The sequence below is a fragment of the Rhipicephalus microplus genome, unplaced genomic scaffold (genome assembly GCF_043290135.1).
Source record: "Rhipicephalus microplus isolate Deutch F79 unplaced genomic scaffold, USDA_Rmic scaffold_13, whole genome shotgun sequence".
NCBI lineage: Eukaryota > Metazoa > Arthropoda > Arachnida > Ixodida > Ixodidae > Rhipicephalus > Rhipicephalus microplus.
The window spans coordinates 19,303,025-19,328,953 of record NW_027464586.1 but is presented as its reverse complement, the minus strand read 5'-3'; the positions used below and the strand labels follow the sequence as shown (position 1 = coordinate 19,328,953).

The 25,929-nt window shown below is 47.6% G+C and overlaps 1 protein-coding gene across 1 annotated transcript in view; it reads left to right on the top strand.

Annotated features, from left to right (window-relative positions):
* LOC119162950 (muscle calcium channel subunit alpha-1-like) overlaps positions 1–25,929 on the top strand; it is a 1,445,695-nt gene that overhangs the window by 1,028,786 nt on the left and 390,980 nt on the right. The window contains exons 33-34 of the mRNA XM_075882643.1: positions 18,955–19,077; positions 20,626–20,691. Of these exons, the coding sequence (XP_075738758.1) occupies positions 18,955–19,077; positions 20,626–20,691 (189 nt within the window). The remainder of the gene's footprint in view (positions 1–18,954; positions 19,078–20,625; positions 20,692–25,929) is intronic.

Here is a 25,929-nt window from a genome sequence, read left to right as displayed (position 1 = left end):
GCATTGAGTCATGCGTTTTAGTTAGTACCTTCTCCGCCTTTCGGTTTCTCGCTGGTGATTCGGGGCAAACTTTTGTCCTAATCATGGCCCTAGCTGAGCGCTCTCGTCAAGAGTGATCTCAAGGGGCCAACTTTGTGTTGTTATATATTTCACTACATCATTGCACGTTTAAAAATTTGAGTTACCTTTTTAAGATTCTTGTGTCCCACATGTGCCTCTTGATGTAGACAGAATGAAATTCCGATAGACACGTAGCTAGGTATATGTTGTACTATAGCTTGTCTGGTGTTCTGTCGGGTGACTGAGGGCGCTTGCTTGTGTCGAGTGTTGTCTGTTGTTGTAGAACCCCAGATGGTCAAAATTTTCCGAGCCCTCCACTACGGTGCCTCTCATAATCATATGGTGATTTGGGACTTTAGCGCGATAAAGAACCTCAGGTGGTCGAAATTTCCGGAGCCCTCCACTACGGCGTCTCTCATAAACATATGGTGGTTTTGGGACGTTAAACCCCACATATCAATCGATTTAGGGACTTTAAACCCCACATATCAATGTTGTCTGTTGTCGAACCGTTCTTGACAAGTAGCAGAACCATCGACAAGTGCTGAGACTAAACAATTGTAAGAAGAGACGAGTGAAGCTGGCCGACAAAGGCGAAAAGCTGGGAACCGTCCTCAAGAAATGAATGTCTTCACGAAACAGAGTATGGAGCTGCATTCTCCCTATGGCACTGGAGGCGAACCTCGAGGGACCTGGCGAAAGAGCGCGCCCGACATCCGAGCCACGGGGAAGCAGCTGCCCCGCCAAGGTGGTCTAGTGGCTAAGGTACTCGGCTGCTGACCTGCAGGTCGCGCGATCAAATCCCGACTGCGGCGGCTGCGTTTACGATGGAGGCGGAAATGTTGTAGGCCCGTTTGCTCAGATTTGGGTGCACGTTAAAGAACCGCAGGTGGTCGAAATGTCCGGAGCCCTCCACTACGGCGTCCCTCATAATCAAATGGTGGTTTTGGGACGTTAAACCCCACATATCAATCAAATCAATACGGCAAATGTGGTTATTCGAGACGTGTTGTACATAATTGAATTTCACGTGTTGGCTTCATGTTCCCACGATGTCATCCTAGGATGGGATTTCTTATCACGTCATCACGCCGTCGTGGATTGCGCCCGGGCCGAAGTGAAGCTGTTACCGTTTCGTGATGCGCCTTCTGTTGATGCGGCCATATCTAGTGTGGCTAACCTTGTCGTTGCGACGGACATAGACATTTCTCCTTTCAGTGCCCAGTTTGTCCCTGCCTGCTGCACTTAACTTTCTGACGCTACCGTCCTATTCGCGCCATCTGACATCTTCGGTAGCCGCCACCACACGTCGCTGCCTTTTGCCGTTCTTGCGCCTTGTCAAGACAATACCGGAATATTTATTTCCAATCCGAACTCGTGCCCCCTCAGTTTGCGCCGCAACGAGACGCTTGGCCACATTCAGCTTATCGATGAAGGTACTATCGTGCCTGCCGATTTCTTCGACACCAAGCCGAATATGGAGCTGAACGCGTTCGTTCCTCACTTTGCCTCGAACAGCGTGTCGTCCGATGCATTTCACCGTTCTATTGACAGCCATCTAGCCCCGGCTCAACGAGAGCAGCTTGTTACCCTGTTGCACGAATTCAGGCGTTCGTTTGACTTTCCCCAAGCGGTGCTAGGAAGAACGAACACTGCTGTGCACACGATTGACACAGGGAAGAGTACTCCTTTGCGCCAGCGCCCCTAACGTGTGTCCTCGGCGGAGCGTCGCGTAATCACAGAACAAGTAGACGACATGCTACAGCTTGGATTCATCAAGCCTTCTTGTAGTCCTTGGTCTTCACCAGTTGTACTCGTCAAAAAAAAAAGGATGGTTCCATCCGGTTCTGCGTAGACTACAGGCGCCTAAACAACATTACGAGGAAAGATGTTTACCCTGTTCCCCGCATAGACGACGCTCTCGATTGTCTCCAAGGTGCAAAATTCTTTTCCGCGCTTGACCTTCGCTCAGGTTATTGGCAGGTCCCAATGGCTGAGTCTGATCATCCAAAAACGGCGTTCGTCACACCGGGTGGTCTCTATGAATTTACCGTAATGCCATTAGGACTCTGCAATGCGCCCGCCACATTCGAGCGAATGATGGACCGCATTTTACGCGGCTTCAAATGGAACAAGTGCTTGAGCTATCTTGATGACGTTGTGGTCTTTTCACCCGATTTCACTTCGCATCTCACTCGTCTGCGTAAAATTCTACAGTGCCTTACAAACGCCAGGCTTCAGCTTAACCTGAAGAAACGTCACTTCGGGGCTAAAAAACTCACCATACTTGGTCATGTCGTCTCGAAAGCCGGCATCTTTCCCGACCCTGACAAGCTTCGTGCTGTTGCCGAATTTCTTAAGCCGACTACAGTTAAAGAATTACGGAGCTTTGTGGGCCTGTGCTCCTATTTTCGTCAGTTTGTCCGGAACTTTGCTTCCATCATCGCTCCGCTCACCAAACTCCTTGCTGTCCCTGCAGATCTTTCGAATTGGACTGCAGCCTGTGACGAATCCTTCGCAACACTGCGCCAACTCCTTACTTCACCACCCGTACTGCGTCATTACGACCCTACTGCGCCGACCGAAGTACACACGGATGCAAGTGGCGTCGGCCTTGGTGCAGTGCTCGCGCAACGCAAACCAGGTTTTACGGAGTATGTGGTCGCCTATGCCAGCCGCACCCTCACTAAGGCAGAAGCCAACTATTCTGTTACGGAAAAAGAGTGCCTGGCGATTGTGTGGGCGTTAAACAAGTTTCGCCCCTATTTGTACGGCCAAACGTTTGATGTGGTAACTGACCATCACGCACTCTGTTGGTTGGCTTCACTGAAAGATTCTTCTGGTCACCTCGGACGTTGGGCACTACGCCTCCGGGAATTCGACATACGCGTCGTCTACCGATCGGGGCGAAAGCACTCTGACGCAGATGCGCTTTCACGATCACCCGTGAAATCTGATAATGCCGAAATATCAGCCCTTGACCTTCCCCTCTCTGCCGTCAGCGTCACAGACATGTCATCCGAACAGCGGAAAGACCGTTGGATTGTCTCGCTCTTGAATATGCTTTCTGACGCATCAACTTCCGGTTACCCGCGTGCTCTTCGCCGCCAAGCAACGCATTTCGCCATACGGGATTACCTGTTATACCGTCGCAACTACCAAGTGGTGGGTCGTAAATGGCTGCTAGCCATACCCAGCCACATGCGGTCTGATATCTGCGAATATTTTCATGCTGAGCCGCAACACGCACACGCCGGTGCGCTAAAGACGTATGAGCGGATCCACCAACGTTACTACTGGCGGGGTATGTACACGTTTGTACGCACATTCGCTCATGTTCCCTGCGTCAGCAGCGCAAGACATTTCCTTATTCACCCGGTCAACTGCAGCCTTTACCATGTCCTGCACGCCCATTTGACCGTGCTGGGATTGACCTATATGACCCGCTACCGTGCTCTGTTGGTGGTACTCGATGGGTGATTGTGGCTGCCGACCATCTGACAAGGTACGCCGAAATGGCAGCGCTACCTTCGGCTGGTGCTCGTGACGTTGCAACCTTCATCTTGCATCGGTTTGTTCTTCGTCATGGTGCACCACGGGAGCTCCTGAGTGACAGGGGCCGCGTATTTTTGTCCGAGGTTCTGCAGCAGCTCTTACATTCATGCCGTACGGTACACCGCACATCAACAGCCTACCACCCTCAGACGAACAGCCTAACGGAACGTTTCAATAAAACCCTCGGAGACATGCTCGCTATGTATATTGATTCCGACCACTCCAATTGGGACGTTGTCCTTCCTTTCGTGACGTATGCCTAAAATACGGCGATTCAATCAACCACGAGCTTTTCTCCATTTTTTCTTTTGTATGGTCGCGACCCATGCAGCACACTCGACACAATTCTGCCATATAATCCTGATGCCTCCGAGTTCAGCCCAGTTTTTGAAATGACCGAACATGCCTAAGAGTGTCGTCAGCTTGCACGGTCCTTCCCAGCCGATAATCAAGCCCTCCAAAAAGATCGCCATGACCGTGATCTTGTTCAGGACACTTTCCCCGTCGGTTCTCTTGTGTTGCCCCGAGTACTTTTCCACTCCCCTGGCCTGACTCCCAAGTTTGCACCGAAGTATACTGGCCCTTACCGCGTCATACAGCACCCTTCGTCTGTCACCTATGTGATTGAACCGCTCAAGCCGTCAACGTACAAGCGCCGCCTTGGTCGTGAGACGGTCCACGTCAGTCGCCTCAAGCCCCGCTACGACCCTCCTGTTCTCTCGTCACATTGAGTCGCCAGGATGGCTCGTCTTCATCACCGGGGTATTGTAGTGGGGAATTAGCAAGGCACTGCCTAGTGGGACCTTCTCTCTCTGAGTGCGAAGCGCGAGTGGGTGCACGAGCTGTAGACGCCGGACTGCTCGAGCATTTCTGTGCGTACCGGCTGCCTGCTGTGATGTGTGGTGCGCGTTCAAAGTGCGCGCCTTCGAAAAGTGCGCGTCACGGAAAAAAAAAAAAACAAAAGGAGAAATACCAGAGTGCACGTGCGGTGCTGCTTAAACAAGAATGACGACGTTAAAGAGCGTCAAGCACGAGGATGCGTGGCAGGACGTGAAGTAAACAAAAGGTAAAACATCCAATGGGCAGCGAACACGGAGATTTCAAGGCCCAATGGCTTGACACCACGAAACAGCAGTATCTCCAATGAGAACGAGACAAGTGGGCCAGAGCTGAAGCAGGAGCCTGGGGAGACCAGAGCAAGGGGAATTCGAGGCAGGCAGTGCAAGCGGAAGGTCGTCACCGGACCGGGCGCTGAAGATGGGCCGTTGGGTTCCGGACCCGAGCCTACAGGACTTCCACCGGCCGGGGCCTCCTGCTGTCGGGTTCCCGCTCCAAAGGACCGTGGCCATCCGGTCCTGAACTCCTTTCCAGAGCCTGCGGACTTCGGTTCCGGCAGGCGAGCTACAGCCGTCGGGCTCCGGGCCCGAGCTGTGCGCCCAGCTGCTTGACTAGGTCGACCCTAGTTCCCGGACGCGTCGCCACCAGCCTGCGTTCTCCCGTCTCCGACGTGTCCACGCTCCTCAAGCCGAAACCATCACGATTTGGTAGGGCTTTTCGACGTGTCGCCAGCAGCCAGCGTTCCCTCGTCCTCGTCCAGCCCACGCACTGACGCAGGAGTCACGGCGTTCCGGTTTCTCATCACCGCCGAAAACCAACTTGTGGGTGAGACTGCACCGATACTCTTGCGCTACTCCCATCACTCAGCCCCTTTCGAACGTTAGGTTTAGTTACTGACTTTGAACGTTTTTGTTGGGTGTTTACAGATGTGTTTCGTCATGTCCAGTCAACTGTTTATTAAGTGTTTTGTTTTGTGAGGAATCTTTGCCTTTTTACTTTTCAATTAAACTTTTTGTGTGTTTCTTGGAAACCGAACGGCTTTGTCCTTATTAACAAAACTCTCTGAGGCTCAGCCCGGGAGAAAAACAAATCAGCAACAAGAACCCGCATCACAAATTGGCGTCCGCAGCGACAGGACAAAGTCGTTTGTTTTTCCAGTAGATTTTTTGACGCGGTTGACATCATGTCGAATATGCGAGAGCTAATGGCCTTGGCGGATCGCATGGGAATTGATGGGGCGGATTTTAAAGCATGGTACGAGGAGAAGGAGGCACGAGCACGAGAGGAACGGGCTGCGGAACGAGAAGCTCGAAAGGAACAGTTGGAACGGGAGACGCAGGCCAAGAAGGAGCAGCTTGAGCTCGAGACGCGCGAAAAAGAAAAACAGCTCGAACTGGAGACACGCGCAAAGAAGGAGCAGCTGGAATTAGAGAACCAAAACCTGCAACTGCGTCTTAGACTTGCCGAAGCTGAGAATAGCCGTGTAGAGACAAGAACTGTTGACTCAGCACCAGGCTCAGCACAAGAAAGGAGTGTTTCATGCAGCGTGAATCCTCATAAGTTGATACCGGGATTTAATGAAAGCCGGGACGACTTGGACGCCTATTTAAAAAGGTTCGAGAGAGTCGCCATCGGTCAAGAATGGCCTAGGGACAAATGGGCCACAGCTTTAAGTTTATGTTTGAGCGGAGAAGCCTTAAAGGTGTTTGGAAGACTTTCGCCGGAGGATTCACTCGATTATGATAAAGCCAAGTTGGCGTTGCTCCAGCGTTTCCGTTTTACGGCCGAAGGGTATCGGGAAAAGTTCCGACAAAGCAAGCCACAGGACGGCGAAACAGGCAAGCAGTACGCAACTAGGCTACTGAGTTTTTTCGATCGTTGGGTCGAAATGTCGAGGACCGGAAAAGAATATTCGGCTCTTCGTAACTTGATAGTTACAGAACAGTTCTTAAAAAACTGTCATCACCGTTTGGCACTTTTCCTGCGAGAAAAGAACTTCAACAAGCTAGAGGACATGGCCGAGGCCTCAGATAACTTTTTAGAAGCTCAGAGGCAAGTCAACCTGTTAGTTTTCCGAGAAAAAGTGGAATCTAAAAGCAATACGGAAAAAAGTGGTAGTTACGCGGAGAGAGGAGCAGTACGTTGTTTTGTATGTGGCAAAATGGGTCACAGGGCATCGGAGTGCCGATCAAGGCCAAAACAACCTTTCTGTGGATATTGTCAGAAGGCGGGGCATGATTCCAAAACTTGCTCAAAGAAGAACGGTTCAGCCAACAAGACGTCATGTCTTTTGTCGCCAGAGGAGCACTCAACGGAAGTGAAGCTTTCACCGGACAAAGAAGAGGACATGGCGGGCGCCGTGAATACTCACCCGAAGTTTGCCACACACAAAATGCCCGTGTTACAGGGCCGAATCTTTGGCCGAACCGTCTCAGTGTTGCGGGATACGGGTAGCAATACACTGGTGGTGCGTCGTTCTCTGGTACCCGATGAAGCCCTCATAGGTACTACCGCTACGCTATTCTTAGCCGATGGCAGTAGCATCATCGTTCCTGAGGCGGAGGTGGAAATTCATTCACCTTATTTTTCTGGTACATCTATTGTCAAATGCATGACAAACCCACTCTACGACCTTATCGTCGGAAATGTACCAGGTTCACGTGAAGTCCATGACCCCGATACCAAGTGGGAGGGAAGGATTCCGGTAAAAACCTACCCCAACTATATAGCGAGTGGAAAAGGAGCAGATAGAGAGGATGGTACCCTGAAGTCTTCAGTGGTTGGTATCAAAATCCGAGAGCAACGGTCAATCTCATCTGAAATCGATGTACCCACCTTGAAGACGACCCGAAAGGATCTTAGTGCCGCTCAAAAACAGGACAAGACCCTAGATTCTTGCAGGAGTAAAGTAGGTCAAGGGCTACAGGGAGGATCAAAGTCCTATTCGTTCGAGATAGAAAAGGGGTTGCTATACCGCTATTATCACCTACCATCTGGTAAGGTGATTCAACAAGTAGTAGTGCCCCAAAGATTGCGCAGCCAAGTGCTTACTTTGGCGCATGAAACCCTGATGTCGGGGCATCAAGGAATAAAAAGAACGATTGATCGTGTTCTACAATCATTTTACTGGCCAGGAGTTCAAGAGGCAGTGAGGAGATACGTGCGCTCTTGTGACGCATGCCAACGAACCTACCCCAAGAGCAGAGTTGGTAAGGCACCACTAGGTCGAATGCCTTTGATAGACACCCCATTCTGAATGGAGCGTCTTTGTTCCCTGCTATCGAAGCTTTGCTCCACAACATTTTCCACAGCTTCTAGGTCGCCCATATCCAGGCGCTCTTCTTCATAGGTGCTTGGCCTCTCAGAGGTCCCCAAGCAGCTAACGGAAGTAATATGTTCCCAGCCAGAGAAGCTTTCCGTCGCTTCAACAAACTCCTCATGACTCCTGCCTTCTTGGCTGTCCACCTCTCTGCCTTCCTCTATCTGAGCTTCTCGCTCCGAAGTAAGGCTGTCGCGAGGTTCGAGGCCAACCTTGCAGGAATCGACTTCCCTCCAGCAAACGCTGCTATCGGAGCAAACATTCACCGCTTGCTCGACCTTCTGCATCGCCAGCTGCCCCCTTTTCGCCATCGCAAGCTCGAGTCGCCGCTCGAAGTCCACCCTCTCTAATTGGAGCTGCTGCTTCAGTATGCGTGTCTGACGCTCTAGCAACACTTTATTTTCACGCGTTACGCGCTCTAGCTCCTCCTTCTTAGCTCTAAGCACCAATTCAAGCTTTTCCTTCGCCGCCTTTCGTTCTGCAGCCCGTTGCTCACGCTCCCTCTCCATCCGCTCCTCGTACCATACTCTAAACTCCGCTCCCGTCAGTCCCATTTTATCCGCCAACTCAATTAACTCCCACGTGTTCGTCATCGTGTTAACCGCGTCAAAAAATCTACTGGAAAAACAAACGACTTTGTCCTGTCGCTGCGGACGCCAATTTGTGATGCGGGTTCTTGTTGCTGATTTGTTTTTCTCCCGGGCTGAGCCTCAGAGAGTTTTGTTAATAAGGACAAAGCCGTTCGGTTTCCAAGAAACACACAAAAAGTTTAATTGAAAAGTAAAAAGGCAAAGATTCCTCACAAAACAAAACACTTAATAAACAGTTGACTGGACATGACGAAACACATCTGTAAACACCCAACAAAAACGTTCAAAGTCAGTAACTAAACCTAACGTTCGAAAGGGGCTGAGTGATGGGAGTAGCGCAAGAGTATCGGTGCAGTCTCACCCACAAGTTGGTTTTCGGCGGTGATGAGAAACCGGAACGCCGTGACTCCTGCGTCAGTGCGTGGGCTGGACGAGGACGAGGGAACGCTGGCTGCTGGCGACACGTCGAAAAGCCCTACCAAATCGTGATGGTTTCGGCTTGAGGAGCGTGGACACGTCGGAGACGGGAGAACGCAGGCTGGTGGCGACGCGTCCGGGAACTAGGGTCGACCTAGTCAAGCAGCTGGGCGCACAGCTCGGGCCCGGAGCCCGACGGCTGTAGCTCGCCTGCCGGAACCGAAGTCCGCAGGCTCTGGAAAGGAGTTCAGGACCGGATGGCCACGGTCCTTTGGAGCGGGAACCCGACAGCAGGAGGCCCCGGCCGGTGGAAGTCCTGTAGGCTCGGGTCCGGAACCCAACGGCCCATCTTCAGCGCCCGGTCCGGTGACGACCTTCCGCTTGCACTGCCTGCCTCGAATTCCCCTTGCTCTGGTCTCCCCAGGCTCCTGCTTCAGCTCTGGCCCACTTGTCTCGTTCTCATTGGAGATACTGCTGTTTCGTGGTGTCAAGCCATTGGGCCTTGAAATCTCCGTGTTCGCTGCCCATTGGATGTTTTACCTTTTGTTTACTTCACGTCCTGCCACGCATCCTCGTGCTTGACGCTCTTTAACGTCGTCATTCTTGTTTAAGCAGCACCGCACGTGCACTCTGGTATTTCTCCTTTTGTTTTTTTTTTTTTTCCGTGACGCGCACTTTTCGAAGGCGCGCACTTTGAACGCGCACCACACATCACACCTGCCTACCTGGCGTCGGTAATAAACTTCCTTGCAATATTATTGAAAGAGGCAGCGAAATGAAGTAAAGAGGCAGAAATCATTGTTTTTTGCGTTGTTAGCTATCTGAAGTTTAACCTACAACTGTTGCAGGACAGTGTTAGTTTGTAGCAGGTTCACATTAAAAATGAACATAAGAATGCCCTGCAGGCTAAACGTCGTGTTGGGTCATTAACATTACTGTGAGCTCCTTTCGCCCTTCTGCTTCGTAAATGTCTTTGTATTTGCTTCCAGCTGTCTGATATTGAAACAGTTGTTTAACTTTAGCATTTGAACACGTTAAAGAGTACGTACTGAAATCTTTGCGATTGTGGAACCGTTTGACTCCTTTCTTTCCACTTAGCATTTTCATTCGTTGCGTAATAAGTTCGTCAAAATGCAGAGCATAATGCGTCTTGTGATGATGACTCTTCACTTTGATTCGCCGTCTGGAAAGCTGCATTGGTGGGTAATTACCTTTTCCTTCACCTATTTTTACACGTTAGACTAATGTAATTTCAGCAGACCGTCGCTCAAGTTGGTGCTGGGTTTCCTCTAATCAAAATGTACCATCACAGTAAGATGTTTTTTGAGTAGGTTTGTTGAAGAAAATAGCTAGGAATATTTTAAACTCGAGGCTCGGTATTTTCACGGTTCTCGAGTCACTTTTGTGAAGCGTTAGTGAGTCGTAATGATTGCATTTTTTTGGCTCATGGCTGCTGCAATTTTTTTTGCACCTAACATGTAAGCATATGTTTCATATTCTACGTTATCTATAATACAGCTTTCATCCTATATAATAAAATGAGCCTCCAGCTTTCACTGATAGCTTAGAGCAACGTGTACTAGAAATCAGCTCTTTTGCGTGAAAACAAAACTCCAAAGCGTGGTAGAGGGTTTAACAATTTTTATTCACGTCGTCATTTGTGGCTTATCATTTTACCGTAAGGTTAAGTAGCGCAGTTTTAACATGATCAAGAGGGATAAGAAATACACGGCACTCGCTGCTTGTTAAAATGTTCGCAACCTAATCTTACAGCAAAATGAACTATCTCCAACTAGCCCAGTTATTAACCTTACCGAACATCATTTGTGACGTCTATTCAGGTTCGCTATTCTTCTGCTACCTATAAGCATTAGCTTTTAGGTGTTTCCCCATACAACAAAGCGTGTATGCTTGGCCGTGCACCGTTATGATGAATGTACTGCGCCATTCGCTTGCCCCATGCTCGGCAACAGAATCTGCATAGAGTAACTGACGAGGTTTTGCAGTGAAAGCTCTACAGCGTAACTGGCACCGAAATTTCCGCATAAGAATGTACGTGTAATTGTAAATGCACGCAACCTAAATACCGTGGTTAGAGCGCATAGATGCAGCGTCTTACCCGTTGTAATAATGAGGGATGAAGCTTCTGAGGCTCTCCTAGCCTCAGGAGCTTCGAAGGCGAATAGGGACACTCTCAACACGATACTTCGCAAGGCAACGAAGCAAGCGCTGGGCGTGGCAATATACTCGTCTACGCTAAGATTGCTAGACCGCCCATAACACGGTGGAGGAGCTCATCGAAGCCCACCTCTCTAATTAGAGAATCCGGCTCAGTCACACGGATCATGGACGAGCTGTCCTACGCAAGATAGGGTGGCAGATCGAGTCAGTACCCATCAAGGCGGCCCTTCCGGAGGACTGGAAGACAACAATGCAATCGAAACCTCTTCCCCGGAACATGACGCTGGGCAAGGGCGACGAGAGGTGCCCCTCGTGGGCCAAAGCCATGGCGTGGAAGCTGGAAGAGAACCCCAGGGTGATGTACGCGGACGCCTAACTCCGAAAACACAGTGACCGTGCTGCGGTAGTGGTTACGTCCATTGTCAGCGCGTCCCTGAGGACAAAAGACCCTGCAATTGCCGAGGAAGTGGCTGTGGCGCTCGCACTCGTACAGCCGATTGTGGACAGAGTGGTCACCAAATCAAAGACAGCCTATGGAAGCTTCCGCAGGGGAGTAATCTCATCCGCGGCACGGGCCATTCTATCAAAATGCAAGCCTCCGGGAAGAGCCGTAGACCTTGTGTGGGTCCCGGCTCACTCGCAGCTAGCAGGCAACACCATTGCTGACTATCAAACCCGAGAAATGTCGATTCGGACCGAGCATGAGCCGGAAGTGCTACCACACCTGGTTACCAGCTTTCGGGACATTACCCAGATGTACCGAGAGGGAAGATGCAGACCCCAAGAACCGCACCCTGACCTGACCAGGACACAACAGACGATATTGCGTCGAGCACAGGTGGGATCGCTTGCACATCCCGTACTGCTGAATCGCATGTACCCCGCGGAACATCACACGCTGTCTGTTTTGTAAAATAGAAAATGGCAACCTGCCACACATCTTGGCAGAGTGCACAGAACTTAAGAACCCCCCACCGTCTCTTCCTCCCGACACCCCTAATTCTCAACCCCTTGAGCGGTGGGAGACCTTGTTATCCAGCTTCGCCCTACCGACTCAGCGTGCATTGAGGGACAGAGGTCTGGAGCTGCTAGATACATACGGGTCCCACAACTAGGGAATCCCCCCATCTGCTGCGTGCGCGCACTACCAACAATGTTGGGCCCAATAATGGTTGATTCATCATTCATCATCTCGTAGCCTCGTTACCATCCGCCTGCGTCACGCTACTCAAATTCGAAAACGATACGTAGCACACTGAAAACAAGAACGAATCTGAAAGAAAACTAGAGAATATCATTGTATAAACCGACTTGATGTGTCCACTTATCTAGTATATGAGAGCACAACAAAGGATCACCTACTCCGTTCATTTTTTATACTAGTCAGTGACTTCAACGTACACATTACAGACCATCATTAACTTTGTAGAGATGCATAAATTTTGCTTTTATTATCAGAAATATGAAAATACAATGTTTAAAAAGTATAAACTGAGGAGTTTGCGATGCAAAGCCCACCGTGAGAGTTACGTTACCCCAGTCAGTATTATAGTGCTAATATTTCTGACTGTAATCAGCCTTACCCTGTAGACTGTTCTGGGACCAGGTTATTGAAATTGGACGCAGCGTGAAGCAAACTATTTTTTCTATATCACCATGCAAAATGTGTTCAAATCATCGAATTTATTATACAGGAAATACCTGCGTTAAATCAGCGGCTTGTTGTGTTTCATCGGTTGCAAAACTCAAGCCGCTTCTTACTGCATTAGCGAGGCAGGCATGCTGCCACACTCGGTGGCACCGAAATCTGCCGCAGTCTTTTGCAATTCGTGCCCTACAGCTGCTAGTAAACAAGCTGGCAATCTTAGGTTCCACCTGTAGGGTCAACCTTGGTTGACATTAGCGTGCATGCTTTTATTAGACGCACCTTATGTTTTCTTCCTTTAGGAAAACAGCCTTACTGCTTGCTTATAGTGTGCTTTTGTAGAACCTCGCGTGCTATGTGCCTCATTTCTTTTGTACCGAGTTTGATTCTAGATGGAGCGGCGGTTAAGACTTGCTGGAGTGCATCTCTTACCGTCGCCAATCCTATAACGTAGCACAGCCCCGTTGTGGACGTAATACCACTGAAGTACGGCGTAACAGTGCGGTGTACCCGTCAAGTAGGTTGCGTAGCACTTTTTCTTCTCTCCTTTGTTTCTACCTGCAGGTGAGAGCCCTAACTGTATGCCCTTGTTTTCACTTTCCTATGCCGAGGTTTGTTGTAATGTGCTTTCTTTTCTCCTTTGATTTTTGAATTTTCATAAGGCAAGTACTATAAATTAGCGCAGACACTCATGGCGGGTTCTGCTCGACATGCAAATACATATTTCTAATGCTCAGCGCCCTCAGTATACCACATCCTGATGAAACGCATATCGTTGCTGCCAACACCTTAAACTCGCATGGGGGACATTTCGCGTACTGGCAAGAGAGCCGCTGTTCAAGAAGGCGCCTGTTTAACCTGGCCATAGTAGATCCAACGCAAACGCTAACTCTGCGCCGCAGTACTGCAAACTTTCGCCGCTATACTGAAAGCTACTCCCACGTTTTTATAAATATCGGAAACCATGCACTGGAAATTGACGCTGTAGATCGGATACCTGAATACATTGTTAAACAAACGCTGTTGAAGTGCACAGAAACGAAAATATGGTATATAATTACTAATTCACTCACTTTATTCGCAAAATTTTTTGTATGTCTTTGAGCTTTTCACGAACTCTTACTCTGCCGAAAATGAAACTTTATTCACTTCAGATGTATGCACGCCACTTCAGTGTTCATGCATACAGATACCTTTGGTACTTATGCCATTCACATGCGCTTGCTCAACGGAATAACATAATTAGATGAAATGTTGCGGCTTCGTGTATTTTCGAGGACTGACTAAAAACAAACAAATTTCACGTTGCGTGTAACGCAGTTTCGTCTCCTATCAAGTGCATTCGAATGAACAGTTGGAGGATTATAAGTGTGTAATATTTCCAGTAATAACATGCTCACACTTATGGTCGATTCTAGATGTTCTCTTGAAGGCCTTCATAACTGCCAGTTTTCTTTGCTATTACAGTCAAGTTTTCTTTATTGGGAAGTTTGAAACTTCTCCATAAAACTGCTTTGTGCTATACTTCAAAAATTGTTATTTAGCATCATCTCAAATCTCCGTTTGATAACTAGTAGACTGTATCGATGTGTTTTCTCTGCGATGCTTTCCCCAACTCTTAGTTCTACATTTTCTAGGTGACAACATTTCATCGCATGTGTTCAACGAACATTTCCGTAGTGAAATAAGCAGCGCTGAAACGTTTAGAAGAACACGGAAGAAAACATGGCATCCTATGCGCACCTTTTCAACTAAATTTTTTTCCTGAATCCTAGGTAACGTTCTTGTCCATCGTCTAGTAAATTTCAAAGCGCTGCTTATTCAGCTCTGCCATCCGATTAGCTTGAACACAAGCACCTCTCAAAGTGGTCTCCCTTAGTAACACATTGAAAGAGTGTAAAAATATTTATTTAGCAGAAACAACCACAATTATATCGAGTGCTATATTTTGAAAGGGCAAAACCTTATGTCTGAGTAAATTGCGTTACAGTTGCTGTGAAAAACTAAGTTCAGGAGGAGACAAGAAATGAAGTGCACACTGCGCTTGTAGTGTCCACTACACTTCTAGTCTCTTCCCTAACATCAGTTTAATGCGATAGCGTTAGAGAGCTCGTGTCGCAGAAATTCTGCCGTTGGCGTCGGCACCGTTGGTTGTGAGTGAAAAATCGTCCGTGAGCAAAAATTTGAGATAGAAGAAAATAAAATAAAGAATTAAACTTTCAGTCTCACTGGGGATCGAACCCAGGCAGTTCGCGTGGCAAGCAGGTGTCCTTCCACAAAGCAACCATGTTACTTGCTTACTTACTGCTTCTGGAAAAAACACCTAATGAATGCCATGTATGGGAAGGAGTTTTTTTAAACGAATTTTGTTGGACAGGTGTGATGACGAAAACGAGGCCATTCGGCGATTTGTAGGCGCATTTGGGAGGCCATCAAACTACCTCAAAAAAGGTCGGGATAATGCAGCCACCACCACTAAAAACACACAGGAACTTTCAAATAGCTCTAAAAATGGACAACGATGTCCATCAAGCGAAAAACGTATCATGCCTTTCCAGAAGCCTTGAACACGAAAACAGGCAACGCTGGATAATGTGCTGCCATCTGCGAGGCATTGTGAGACTCTTTATGGCATCGTAGATTGCGAGTGCGTGGCGTGTATCTTGGGGGCCATGCGACTCTAGCTTTAGATCAAAAACCTGTATGTACCATTCGCACAGGCGCGCGCGTGTGTGTTTTTTTTGTGTGCCATCTGTGAGACCTTGGGAAAAACGTGTCTCGACTACAGCAGAGCGTCGTTATGCAGAGGGATGTGGCCACTTTGCAAGTTACTGCATTAGTATAGATACGACGCGCATGCGCGTGCGTGTGTTTGTGTGCGTTAGCGTGTGTGCGCAATGAAACGTATAATTAAGTATGCAATTAGCGGTTGAAAGGCGCATAAGGGGCCAGATTTCACTATCACGTTCAATTCATGAAGGCGAAGCTTAAGGGTCCCCCTATTTTCTCGCAGCAACTACAGCGCAATTTTTAGGGGCATGGAAATCCAACTAGCCCAACAGCTCACCTCGCTCAAGAGCTTTCCGTGATGCAGCTAACTATATCTGGCTGTGGCTAAGTTGTTCGAGACCAAGTTTTCGCCAGGTATAGGCAGCATCGACAACTCTGAAGTGCCTAATTTACCATGCATAGACTGACAACAACAATGCGATCATGATTCCATATTTTCTAACATCGCTGACATTGTATTTCAGTGACCGCTTCACAAATTGTTTCTAGCGACAGCGACGTGAGTTCTAGTTAAAATGAGAACACCTAGTTTAGATAGACGTGTTTGTAACATCATCGCGTATTACCTTGAAGTATTCACTAAATTATGATGGTTTTCACATTACCTGCATGGTTGCTGTCCCGAAGCTAAAACTTTTGTAAAGCCATAATTGACTAAAATATTTGGAGTTAACTGCCTAAGCACTGCATCGAAGGCTGGATTCCTAATTTGCGTTTGATATGGGTTGAAGCTCTAATTTCTTTTCGCATATAGTGAACACTAAAGACAAACGAGGCCACATGACTACCTAAAACTGCGCTAACCTCAAAGCAATAATATGCTAGTGTCTAACTATAAACGCTAACTGTTACAATCGCTTGCCAAGGCATGAGCTTCTGTACATCTAACGTGATTTTTAATTGGAGCTAGTCATTAGCAACAAGACGCAGCTACCACAATTTTAATATTGCTTGAAGACTCGAACAATGGGTGGTCCTTTAATGTCGAGAATCAAGGATTTGAGTGATTGTTAATCTCGTCAGAGCTTGCACCAGGCCTTTCACGCTAGCTCAATCGCCGCATGCAACGTTAGTTGTGCTTCAAACTAACACGCGCGCGCGCGCGCGTGTGTGTGTGTGTGTGTGTGTGTGTGTGTGTGTGTGCGTGCGTGTGTGTGCGTGTGCGCGCGCGTGTGTGTATGTGTGTGTTTGTGTGTGTGTGTGTGTGCGTGCGTGTGTGTGTTCGTGTGCGTGCGTGTGTTTGTGTATGTGTGTGTTTGTGTTTTGTGTGTGTGTGTGTGTGTGTGTGTGTGTGTGTGGTTACAAAAGTGGCCGTGCTCATTTCTTGAATCTCGAGCCTCTGCATGACTACTTCTTGCATGCGGTGTGTTAGGTGTTGTGCAGCATTGCTTCGTAAGGTTAGAAACGTTTCGGTAGTAATCTATACAGGCCTTTATTACTTAATTGGCGTCATGAGTATAGCACGCTAACAGAACCTTTCTGAAGGTGTCCGGCGAACGCGAAACGGCAAGGACAGGTGCACTATGCCATGATTTACGAAATAATACTGCTGAGGAGCGAAATGCACGACAAATTCACACACTTGTACCAAAATCCTGCTTATAGGTTTGGTATTATGCCCTTTTATACGTTGACGCTGCATCCGAGTGTCACCACCTCTAAAAAGATGTCTGACCACCTCCAAAAAGATGGTGACAGTTTTCACAACTCCAGAAGATACTTGAATGAACTGTTTATGCATGGGCAACCAGGCGTATGTGCGCTGAAAAGTAGGCGTTTCCGTCCCCCCGCATTGAAGAAAGTATGAAGGTCGGTTGCGGAGACCACTAAGAAAATATTACCAGGTTCGTTTCAAATAGTTGAAACACCATCAGACACTTCAACCATTCTGTCTTTTTAATAACAATGACATGTCTAGGAAGCTTTTAAAGCCACATTTTAAGCTGTCATATATATGGCGCTATTCACAGCAGTAAACAAGCGAAACTTCAGAGTAGATGAATGTTTTAGTTGTTTTTCGCTAGAAAAATGTGCATATGTCAAAAAGTTCGACCATCGTGGTGACATGTAAGCTGTTCTTCCTGTGGCAACACAAACTCAAATAACGTAACACAGCGTGACATTGTTTGAACAGCACTACTACTATAACCTACCCTGCGCCGATCTGCATCATAGCAAGGAACTTTACTGTTAGCTTGGCAGCTCTACGCTTCACGGAAAAATCCTAAGAGCCGTTAGAAGGCAAAAGCATTAGCAAAGTTTTCTTGATGCACGTTGTTTGCCACTCAATCTAATACAGGTAGCAGGAAAGTGCGATGTTATCTTCGGATATCTGAGACTGAATTACACGGCATATGGCTGCCTGGAGTAGACTGAGTGGGAAATTGAGTAAACTATGAGGCACTGGCTGATAGGAATGCTCTTCTGCATGCGATTTCACGTTTTTGCTAAGCACGGTGGTAATATACAAGTTTTTATACACTCACAGATGTCCCCGTAAGCTTCCGTATTTGATTTATTTCAGCACCTTAAGAACCCATGAAACAATGTTCCCGAAAAACTCGCGCTCTATCAGAAGGGCTCTTGAACAACTTTGAAGTTCATGACAGAGTTTTTTTTGGCAGCTATTACAGCTCAGTAAATACACGAGCGTCGACGTCTGGCCTCAATCTTAGTGGTGATTTGTAAGCTCGTGGCTTAAAGCTTACAAAATATTTTAGGTTATTTCAACTTTGTTACCCCTCACCGTGCTTACGGAAAATCGTGAACCTTTATCATAGCGCTATGACGAGTAACCAGCGCTGCGATGAGCAAAGTTTACCTTAGAGAGATAAGGTTGAATTCGCGGCTAGTGAAATGTTGGAACCGGTTCCAACAATAAAATATTCGTGAGCAGTATTATAGTTAACAATACATTTACATCGGCCGTTAAAGAACTCCAGGTGGTCAAAATTTCCGGAGCCCTCCACTACGACGTCTCTCAAAATTATATAATGGTTTTGAGATGTTAAGCCCCGCATATGAATCAATCAATCAATCATTTACATCGGCCTTCAACCGCATGCCGTAGTTCATCTGCATTTATTTACGGCTAACCGGTAAGTAGAGCGCGAGGGATGAGAAGTAAACACAGTAACTATAGTTGCATAGCTGACGAACGGAATAAAAAGTACAAAAAAAAACGTGCTCAAGGTACAACTTTTAGGACTGTTGAATTGCGCACATAGTCTTATGAACTATTTGCAGAGCATGAACAAATATTTTTGTTTCTCAATATCAGCAATGCTACGTTCTGGGGCAACGTGTCAAAGCAATCCGTTCTTTTCGCGGATGGTTTTCCTTCAGCATGGTATCTGGTGGTAATGTCATCTGGAATACTGAGAAGTTTTATAAATGAAAAGAGCGTCGCATCAGTATTTGCTCTCGCGGTGCTGTTTGCTCGTCTTGTAGTGCGTGATGCACTGCATGATGATCGTCGCATGCGACTGTGTTCGTGCTTGTTGGGTGACGAAGCTAACGGGTCTGTTTCCTTTCCGCGTTGCATTGCCCCTTCCTCTCAGCCCGGAACCAACATCATCAGCATCAACTTCTTCCGACTGTTCCGCGTCATGCGCCTCGTCAAGCTGCTCAGCAAAGGCGAAGGCATTCGAACTTTACTCTGGACCTTCATCAAGTCCTTCCAGGTGATCACTCATTCGCCTTCTTCACGATGAATCAGGCATGATGTAAGCGTCTGTCTTCGTTTATACTGCTCGCGAAGGAAATAAATGTAATAAGAGGTGCCCTCTCTCGAAACCCGAAATGCTGCATCTGTCTTAAGTGTCTGCAAAATAATCAACTGACAAACTGTTCATACCAGGCAAATTATGAATTTGGTACATAATAATAAAACACTTCTGATCAAACGTGATCTAAAGCAAAAGGAATGAGACCTGTTGTAAAAATATTGTTAAGAAACTAGTTTCCAAATTACGAAATTTGGGATAGTTAGTATGCACATAATAAATACACAATGCAAACGAGCCGACTATCTGACTGATCAGCACTATTGACGTCACCCGACGTAATATTTCATACTGTCACGACGTTAAAATGAAATACTGCTTGAATGAACTAGTCATCTCGCAAGCTTGTTTGAGGGTGTTCAATTTTTTCTTTTGTATATCTTTGTGCACCGTACTGACTCACTCACCTCAAGTCATTACGAAAGTATTTTCGTGTGTGTTGGTTTGTATTCTTTGTTCATACTGAGAGCAAAACTCCTTCGAAGTAAAGTATTGACAAATATCTCCCAGGTGTGCCTACCTCTAAGCTTCTGACCATCATCGTCAAGCGCTGCAACTTTTGAGACATACGTACACCAGAATAAGCTTGTTTTTGTAAAGTTCACGGAATGTTCGGCAAATGGTTATCAGTGACTAGAGTGTTATGTCATGCTTAAAAAGCGCAATAAAAAACTGCATGCACACAAGTGAACGGAACGGCACACGCCTGTTGTGTATGTCTTCTTCCATCATCACCAATCCATATCGAAATTCTACACTTAGGGTGCTTCGGATGTTGCACTAATCGGCTATTTCTCTCATGTCATGAGTTATATTTCCCTTGAGCGATTTTCAAGGCCGAATTCTGGTAAGAGATAGTTTTATCCCGGATGTGTAGAACCACGTTGTTTGCAACGGCCATCAAGGGTGTAGACGCTCTTTTTTATTTTCTATATCTTTCCTGAATATCAGTACGCTGTAGAACAAACAGACGTCTCTTATTCTAACGTAAATAATGCCAGGAAAGCCACATATCCATTGCGCGTAACCAAACAGCATAAAGGTGAAAGCGCGATGCATCTTGTACGTCTTTAACAGAAGCTGTTCTTCTTTTTTTTGCGTTTCACCTGAAACAAATAGTTTATGAATCATAGGTGGATTACAACCTTTATTACAATACATTTCTTCCTTCCCGTTCTTACGTATGGCTAACTCGTCAAGAACCACGGCAAATATGCTTCCTGGTTTATAACACAGCCGTGTATTTAGGTGCATTAGAACAAACGGTCACTTACAACGCAGTTGAGTGGCTCGCTCTTTGTCTTCTAAACTGGTGCTTTTGCTTTGTGCATCATGCGATATGCACTATGCTGTTAGTGCTTTCTATGCTTTTGGATGTGTATGGCCGCTATTAACAATATTAGTTGTACTGAATACATTGGCTTATTCGTATCACTTTCCTCGCAGGCCCTACCCTACGTCGCCCTTCTCATTGTGATGCTCTTCTTCATCTATGCAGTTATTGGTATGCAGGTAAGTAAAGTTGTCTCATCACATGGCTCTTTTCTGGTACATGCAGGAACACTTATATTTCGCATGAAAACAGTGAAATTACGGATTTCGGTGACTCAGTGAAAGATGAACGTTAATAGGTCTGACATTCGTTGGGGTAAAGCATATTGTTTTATTGGGGTTATTGTCGTAACGAGCATTACTGTAGTATCAATTCTTTGATGGGTAATGCTTGGTCGCTTGAAACATCACGTCCGGTAAGGTAGGTATTTAGGCGTGTTAAATTTGCATGAATGATAGTGTATAAGAAGACAACATCGAAGACGCTTGACACCGTGAGATCATTGAGGCGGAGTGCATTAGTTGTATAGGCGACGTATGTGTTCGCAAACCGTCAATTGCTGTTTCTAGGAAAGAGCTACCTTTCTTGCGTCGTCACTCGGAGCATGGGCAGACAGTGCACACGTAATATGTCACGCGCTTTGCGTTACATATGCGGTTGCTTGTTTCCAGATAAAACATTGTTGTGCGGCAGTGCTCACGTGTGTCAAGCGTCTTCTCTCTCCTTGTCTTAAGCGTTTTCACTCATTGTCATCCTGTGAAGTGAGGCCAACAAGCCACGCCTGCATTTTACTGGCAATAGCGATGAAATAGTGCTCCACATACCAAAGTTCTTCAGAAGCTGCCGCCTAGATCAATTTCATACGCCCAGCGTTTCATATGGTCACGCCGAAACTAGCTAGGTAACGTCTTTGAATACAGTGAACCCCACCGCTCGGCAACTTGTCTTAGCTGGCATGTTCGTGGGCAAGCGTGGTCAAGACGCTGAAGAATATAGCAACCATAACTTGCCATTGAGCAAACGCCTAATGCGACAGCGGAACGTGGCTTTGTAACGCCTAACGGGGTGCTTGTGTGTTTCAATAACCGTCATATCCTCTGACAACATGGTGCCAGTATGTGATTCCAGTTAGGGACAGTTTCATTGACGCTGTCACAAAGAAGCGAGCAAAAAAATGGTAGCATATTCATGGAGTGAATGATTGGAGAGTGGGATGAAGCATCCGTCCGTTCATTCGTTCTTGCTTCTGTCCGTCCATGCATCCGTCTGTGTGACCGCCCGTGCGTCCATTCGCCCGTCTGTGTGTACGTCTGTTCGTGCATCCACACGTTCATCTGTGCGTCCATCCCTGAGTTCGTCCATGCATCCGCCCATGCGTCCGTCCATGCGTTCTTCTGTTGGTGCAGCCATCCATGAGTACGTCCATGCATCTGTCTTCGTATCCGTTCGTCCATCTATTGAACACTGCAAGTAACACCATCTCGCATCTTTTCTTCATATATTCCGCATACGCACAGCCATCCAGCGGACATTCGAAGAACTAAACGGAAGGTGGCACATGCACACTTTCTTATGGCTTGAGCTTCGTGTCTACTTCCAACCTTTAACCACCTCGAGTTCATGGTATATACTAGTTCACAGTATTCATGGCACTGCAGCACAACGCTCGCTAAACCTTTCTAAAACCAAGGAGGTTATGCCCAGCGAGTATAACGTGGCAACCCTTTCTTGTCAGATAAGGCTCAATGTACATGCCGATGGCTGCTAAGGGGGAATGAGAGACAGGAGAATTCGTCTTTCAGTTAACGCGCACGCTGCGATTTTTTTTGTTTAACAACGCACAGAAAAAATCTCTCACCGGCACCACCTTGGAGGTCAAAATCTAAGACTGGTTACGCACTACTACTACTACTATGACTACGAGAGACGAACGCGTGCCGCTATAAGGAGCTTCGCCCCTAAAAAATGGTTGTACGAAGGGGTCATGTACTAGGGAAGACGTGCATGACCTACACAAAAAACGATACTAAAACTGCGCAGGACTGCCAACCGCCGTATATCCGCGGAGTACCAAGTTCGCAATATGTTGGAAGGAGTCTCAGATCATGTCCGCAGTAACATCACCGATAAAGAGTTTAGCTCTGTAGCCTACGTAATATGTCACTGCCGTACCTTCGAGGTTTGTGAATCGCATAGCTTCACACCGACCGACTAGCGAGCGCCACAACTGATGCCAGCTTAGGAGACTGGCTCACTTCAGTTGCTCTTGCGTCCAGGAAACGGCAGATCAATGAGAAGAACTTTTCAACGGAATAGTGGACAGTTGTTCTTCTTAGTTTCAGACTCAACGCATCGAATAGCACTAGCAGGACAAGGACTAAGAGAAGAAGCGATGACATACTGAGCACAACGAGATACTCTGATCAGCTGTGCTCTGTGTGTTCTTTTATTAGTTGCCCTGTTTGCCCTATTTAAGACTTGAGGTCACTTTTCAACACTTGCTGTTCTGTTCATTGCTGCAATATATGCTGAGGAATACCACCCGAGAAGATCCTCAAGGACGCGACCAGAGATTCAGCCGCTAACCCAGCGTACTGCGGCATATTCCGTAGCACATTTATGACGTACCCGGAGCCGCGGACCTGCACTTACTACTCAGAACTTACACCAAAAACGCTTACAAGTGATGCGTGTTTATTTTCTTAATAGTTATTAGTGCAGGCGGTGTGCTCCTATATGCCAGAAAACTTTTGCAGCCAGGAAGGTGAGAAAGATTAGGCTTCCTCGCCTGCTGTTGGGAAATGTTAATTTTCGACTGAAAAGTCTTAACGTGTGTGAGCATGCTGAGCACGAGACAGACAGACAGCGAACTTTAATAAAACAGGAGGAGTTACTGTTGGATCCTTCAACGAGGGGCAATTTTAACCGCTGGCCGCACCCACGTAGAGGACGGAACGCCGTGATGCTCCACCTGTTCCTGAGCCCTGTGGACGGCCTGGATATGCCTGCTGAGTTCCGTACTTCTTATGGCCTCCTCCCATTCGGCTTCGCTTGAGAGAAGGTTGTTAGGCAGCGCGGGACATCGCCAAAGCATGTGAGCAATAGAGCAGAAGGTTTCATTGAAGCCCGGGCAGCTAGGGTCAACGTCCACGTATATTTCACTTAGGAATCCCCGCGACGGGAAAGACCCCGTCTGCAACATTCTCAAGGCAGCTCAATGTGCTCTGCTGAGCTTCGCGTGAGGAAGAGGATAGATTCTTCTGCTAAGTTGGTAATGCGTGGTTGTTTCATTGAATGTCAGTAGTGCATTGTTATGCTGTGTCCCTTCTTGCCCCTCCATAGCCTCCAGACCGTCGCGGCGCGTAAGTTCTAGCGCACGATCATAGGCCAGCTCGTTGAGGTTTGGGAAGTCTTCGAGAACGTCCTTCCTCATGTGCGTGGGGAACCAAGTGAAAACATGATAACCTGGACAAGCCCTCTTTTCTACCATGGAGGCCGCTTCTCGAGCAAGGTTGACCGATTAGTAAGCTCTAATTGCATCTCTTCAGTCTTTGTATATGTAGGAACGCTCTGGGTCGGACAAGACCAGTGCAACCGCGATTTGCTCTGCTATACCCGGGGTGGCCGCCTTTACCGAGGCGGAAGAGCGAAGCACCCCTCGTCCCGTTTATTGCCACAACGCGAACAATCTACTGTTATGGTACGGCGTTGCGTCGACAAACGAAACGGAGTCAATGTCATCCCTAGCTCTCTTTCAGGGTGGCTCGTGCACGGACTTTGCGGCTACCGTCGTTGTGTTGTGGATGCACGTTTCGCGGGAAAAGCACGTTTCGCGGGAATTGATGGTGCACTGCCAAGCCGCAGTCTGGTTGTCTGCCGCATTCTGTCGAAGCAGCATTTTTTGAAGTGAAGAGAACTTAGGGGGTCACCGTCCGTAGCCTGCAACTATTTCTTCGAACAGCAGGTTCCCAGGCAAACCAAAGCGCACTGTCTTTCGGAAACATGTAACACAGATAATAACGGCATGGACTTACTCTCCACGTTTGCGAAGTTCTCGATAAACATGCACCAAATTTCATAGGCACTCGCCAAAATTACGCATGCACGCCGTCAGTGTTGCCTTGTAAAGCAACACCAGAAAACGTGGAATTCGAACGGCATTCAGACGTCCTACTCGTTTCAATGTTTGATAAGTGCAGCCCTAGACCGCAAGTGCTTCGTCCATAAACTTAAAACTCACGGACGACGTCGGGTCAGTGAGCTTGTAAAGCTTCAAGTTACTTTTCATACAGCTATACGCAAGCATTACAAGCATGCGCACCTTTGATGTTGTTTCCAATTTAACGGAATACGCAAAAAAACAGGCGATCGTCAGCGAACAAAGCGAGAATACTTACACATGAATGTTGAACTCAGGCGTCTTCTTGATGCAATTTGTGCAGCCATAAGCGATGCACGAAGTCGCCATGGCCTTATAAAAGCTTTAAATGTTTTACAAAAGCATGTTACAGTCTCCGAAGGCCACTGCGACGGTGGAGCTACGAAACGCACTTTGCCATCTGCTCCCGAGTCTTTCCTTTTCCAATATGGCGGCGACCGGCGTCACTTATCGGGGCGCACATCCATCGCAGAAGACATAGTATAGAACCTCCTTGCCAGTTACGTGCGCGCTGAGGGAGGTCTCTTCTCCGTGGTCGGCGCCGGGCAAGCACGTGTTTCCTTCGTCCGCGTCCCCTTTGGGAATCACGTGTTTACTTGAGTGCTAGCTTCGGTAGCTTCGTTACCGTACGCTAAGCCAACAGCGGTGCCTAGTGCTTGAAGTGGTCGCACCACACCAAGCCGCACTTGCCGTAGGCCTACGCGTACGAGGTTTGCCTAGCTCTATCGACGCCGCATAGCCGCGAGGGAACTTTTCCTGACCGTTCCGGCTGCACTGATTGACACGGTGGCCAGGTGGCATCAGATTTCCGGCCCCCGAGCAGCAACCCTCGATGAAATCCGTCTGGCCTTCCTGCGCGAATTCTTACCCGCTGACTAGAAGAGTAGTGTAGCGAAACGTCGGGGTTTTTCAAAGTTAGGCGCTTCGGAAGACCAGGGAGACGAATAAGTGTGGGTGAAACTCCGAGGAGGTAATCGATGAGAAGTCAACACGATGATATCGGGGAGCACTCATTGGGGGTTTATATAGTTAACGCAACTTCAATTTACAAAATTCACTAGGTCACAAAGACAAAACATAGAAAATGTTGGCATACCCCTCGGCTTGCATGGCTGGTATCCGGTGGTGAGATGCACTGTTGACCCCGACTCCGCTCTCCTCAAAAAGAGCCCGAGTCGCTGCTTAAATAGGGTTTTTCAGCGTCCCCGGTAGCACGGTTCAATCAGGCAAGCCGAGGATAATCAAATCAACACGAGTT